At 42.1% G+C, this 3,392-nt stretch overlaps 1 protein-coding gene across 1 annotated transcript; it reads right to left on the bottom strand.

Moving 5' to 3' along the window:
• Nucleotides 1-1,456: 1,456 nt before the first annotated feature.
• LOC117702166 (olfactory receptor 3A10) lies at nucleotides 1,457-2,738 on the bottom strand. Its single transcript, XM_034493454.2, has one exon. It carries the CDS (start codon nucleotides 2,724-2,726, stop codon nucleotides 1,779-1,781), a length of 948 nt encoding a protein of 315 aa, XP_034349345.1. The 5' UTR covers nucleotides 2,727-2,738; the 3' UTR covers nucleotides 1,457-1,778.
• Nucleotides 2,739-3,392: the final 654 nt, after the last annotated feature.

Below are 3,392 nucleotides of genomic sequence, written 5' to 3'. Positions count from 1 at the left end.
CCAACAGTGAACCAGTGTTAGGTAGCACAAGTCTCAGGGGCTATTGCAAAAGCCCTGATGAGACAGCTCAAGACAGTCTGTGAAAACAGATATCTGCAAGAATACAAAGGTACAGGCAGATTATTTGCTGTCTGCTACAAAAAGCAGCTTCCCAAATGAGGGTTACAATGTGCAATAATTCATGGTTAGAGCAATAAATCATTAGAAGTCACTGAATACTGTATCTATTTAAAGATTTGTTCATTTATATGTGTAGGGGGTGTTCTACCTACATGTATCTGTATGCCACATGCATACAGTGCCCATGGAGACCAGAAGGGAGTTTCAGGTCCTCTGAAGCTGGAATAATAGATAGTTATTGACCACAGTAACTGGGTCAATAGAAACTGAATCTGGGAATAGAAACTGAATCCTCTATAGAACAGCAAGTGTTCTTCTTAGCCACTGAATCATCTCTCTACCTTCTAGCACTATGTCCACTTAGTAGAATAATAGTACTAGGTTCTCTCCTAGGGTCTATAACCTATCTAACCAGTTTCTTGACCTACTTAATACTAAGAATGTGGTCCAACTTACATAGCCTGCATTAGATTTAATTAGAAAGTGGTTGGCTACTCTCACAACTATTTTGTGACACTATTGCTCCAGTGGGCAGTTTTCCATACACAGCAGGACAGCTGCACATACGAACTGACAGTAATTGTGGCAGCATAAACAGGATCTGCATAAGCTCAAGTTATACAAATTTCCAGACTGGATGTGGAGGTGGGGTGAACACAAATCTCCCCGCTAGCTGAAGAGGTGCTATTGGTAGTTGATAGTTTCTGAAAGAGACAGTGTTGGCTCTATTTTATCACTGGTGGGAATGACCTAGTAGGTCCAGCATACTCCAGGGCCACTCCCAAGTCTAATTGAGCAACACAAACTAAATTTGATGCAGAGAAGAATAAAACAAGAACACTCAACGTTGGGTGGATAGGAAGGTTAGGAAAGAGGGTTGAGTATGGAAGGAGTTGGGACAGGGGTGAATGTGATCTAAATACATTGTGTGAAATTCTCAAAGACTTAATAACAATATTTTTAAGTGTGGGTGTAAAGGATTCAAGCCAAGTGCAGAACCCATTAGATAGTTGGCGTTGGAGAGTGTGGTGAATACAGTTTGATTAAAAGTCATTTGATTGGGAAATATCCTCAGATTCCTTTTCTTCCATTCTTGCACATTCTCATACACTGACAGGATGTGTTGGTCTCGCTCATGAGTTAGTCAGGAAGCAAGTGTGGTTTGGAAAGAAATAATTCTAATAATAATTCTAATAATGTTGCTCTGAAGAATATGATGGCAGGATTGTCTGACTGTTTCTCAGACATCAACCATCCTTTACCTATTTCTTTTTAACATGGATTTGTTTAAAAAATACATTAGTACAAACACAGATTATATATAAAGGAGACCGGACAGTTGTTTTTATTTATTACCATCTTAAGTAAAATTCATTTAAGCAGTAAAAATACACAAACAAGTTAATCTTCTGTTCATGATTCATGCTATAATTTTCTTTCCTCTGTATTTAGTATCATTTCTATCAATAACTTACATGGTCTTTATCTAATGGTCTCCTAGTCCAAACTGTAATCTGCTCTGACCAGTACTAACTTCTTCCCATCCTTAGACCCACTTCTGAAGAATTCCTCCAACTGTGCACTTGAGCTTCCAATATGAGAATGCCAAGGCCATATGTAAAGATGGCAGGAGATTTTGATAGGCTTGTCCTGTGTTCTCACCCTGTATGCCTCTTTCCTGTCAGCACCCTCTTCAGGGCACCCTGTACATCTGGGTTCCGGAGACTATAGATGAGTGGGTTTAACATAGGGCTGAGGATAGTATTGAGAATCCCAATGCCCTTGTCCTTATCTGAGGCTGAGACAGAACCCAGACGCATGTAACTGAAGAAGCCAGTTCCATAAAAGATACAGACCACAGTGAGGTGGGAGCCACATGTGGAAAATGCCTTCTTCCTCCCCTCTGCGGAGCGGATCCTCAGTACTGCAGCTGCAACATGGGCATAGGACACTGAGATCAGTATCATGGGGACTACTCCCATGAAAGTGGCTCCCACAAAAAGCAGCTGCCCATTGAGGTAGATGCTGGAGCAGGAGAGCTGGAAAAGGGGTGGGAGGTCACAGTAGAAGTGGTTGACCACATTAGGGCCACAGAAGTCCAGCACAGACACAGCCACTGTGTGAGTCAGAGCATTAATGAAGGAGACAGTACAGCAAATACCCACCAGTGTGCCCTGCACTTCACGGCTCATGCGGGTGCTATAGGTGAGGGGTTGGCAGATGGCCAGGTAGCGGTCATAGGCCATGGCTGTCAAGAGATGACAGTCCACACCTGCCAGGAGGTGGAAAAAAAAGAGCTGTGAAATGCAGGCAGCATAGGGAACTCTGCACTCGTGAACCAGGAGACACACCAGCATCGGAGGAACAGTGACACTGATGCATCCGATGTCCAACAGAGATAAATTCCCCAAGAAGTAGTACATAGGAGTGTGGAGCTTGGGTTCCACAAAGATGGCAGCCAAAATGCTGAAGTTACCCCCAACTGTGATAATATAGGCAAAGAAAAAGACAACAAAAAGGATAGGTTGCAGTCTTACATTTCCTGTTAAGCCAAGAAGGATGAATTCCGTGACGGCTGTCCTGTTTCCCCAGGTACCTGGCTCCATAGGCCACTGCTATGACCTGGAGGGCAAGGGAGGAAGAGTTAAATCTCCCAAATAGTGAAGGAGAGTGGCACGTGTGAACGTGCAATCAACATCTACATGGTGCTGGTAATGGTATGTACCAATTAAAATCATTACCTGCCTAGTTTGCAGGTATCCTGCAGTCTTCTGAAGGCTCCTACTGACCAAACAACCTTTTTTGGTCCTGGTTCATGGAGAAAACCAGAGAATACTGAGAAAGGGGTTCTACAATACCTGTTACATTTGTATTCGTCTATAGCAACTGACTGACAACTCTCACTGGCTCCTGAATATATGAGGTTCTAAAATGGGTTTTATCCCTACACCATAGGGATAATAGCAGCATAAGATAAAAAGGTAATAAAATAGTTTCATGAACTTAAAAAGGCATAAAGAGTTTGAGAAAGGAGAAGAGCAAGAAATGAACCAAAGTACAGAAATACACGGAGGTGAAAGACTGGAGCTGTGATTGGCTTTTTTAAAAATTAACATTTAGATGTACTGTATATAGCTCTTTTATTTAACTTCATTAAATTCTATGAAATAGCTACTGTGTCTCTGTGTAATCAGGATACTGATGCTTACAAAGAGTTTATAAACACCCTTGGGTCCTAAGGCTCCCAAGAGCTAGCACAAACTAAGGACTGT

This window comes from Arvicanthis niloticus, unplaced genomic scaffold, assembly GCF_011762505.2.
Source record: "Arvicanthis niloticus isolate mArvNil1 unplaced genomic scaffold, mArvNil1.pat.X pat_scaffold_525_arrow_ctg1, whole genome shotgun sequence".
Lineage (NCBI taxonomy): Eukaryota > Metazoa > Chordata > Mammalia > Rodentia > Muridae > Arvicanthis > Arvicanthis niloticus.
The sequence above is the reverse complement of the archived record's forward strand: the minus strand, read 5'-3'. Positions and strand labels throughout refer to the sequence as shown.

Coding starts and splice junctions, on each gene's coding strand:
- LOC117702166 (XM_034493454.2), bottom strand. CDS start 2,726: ATGGAGCCAGGTACCTGGGGAAACAGGACAGCCGTCACGGAATTCATC.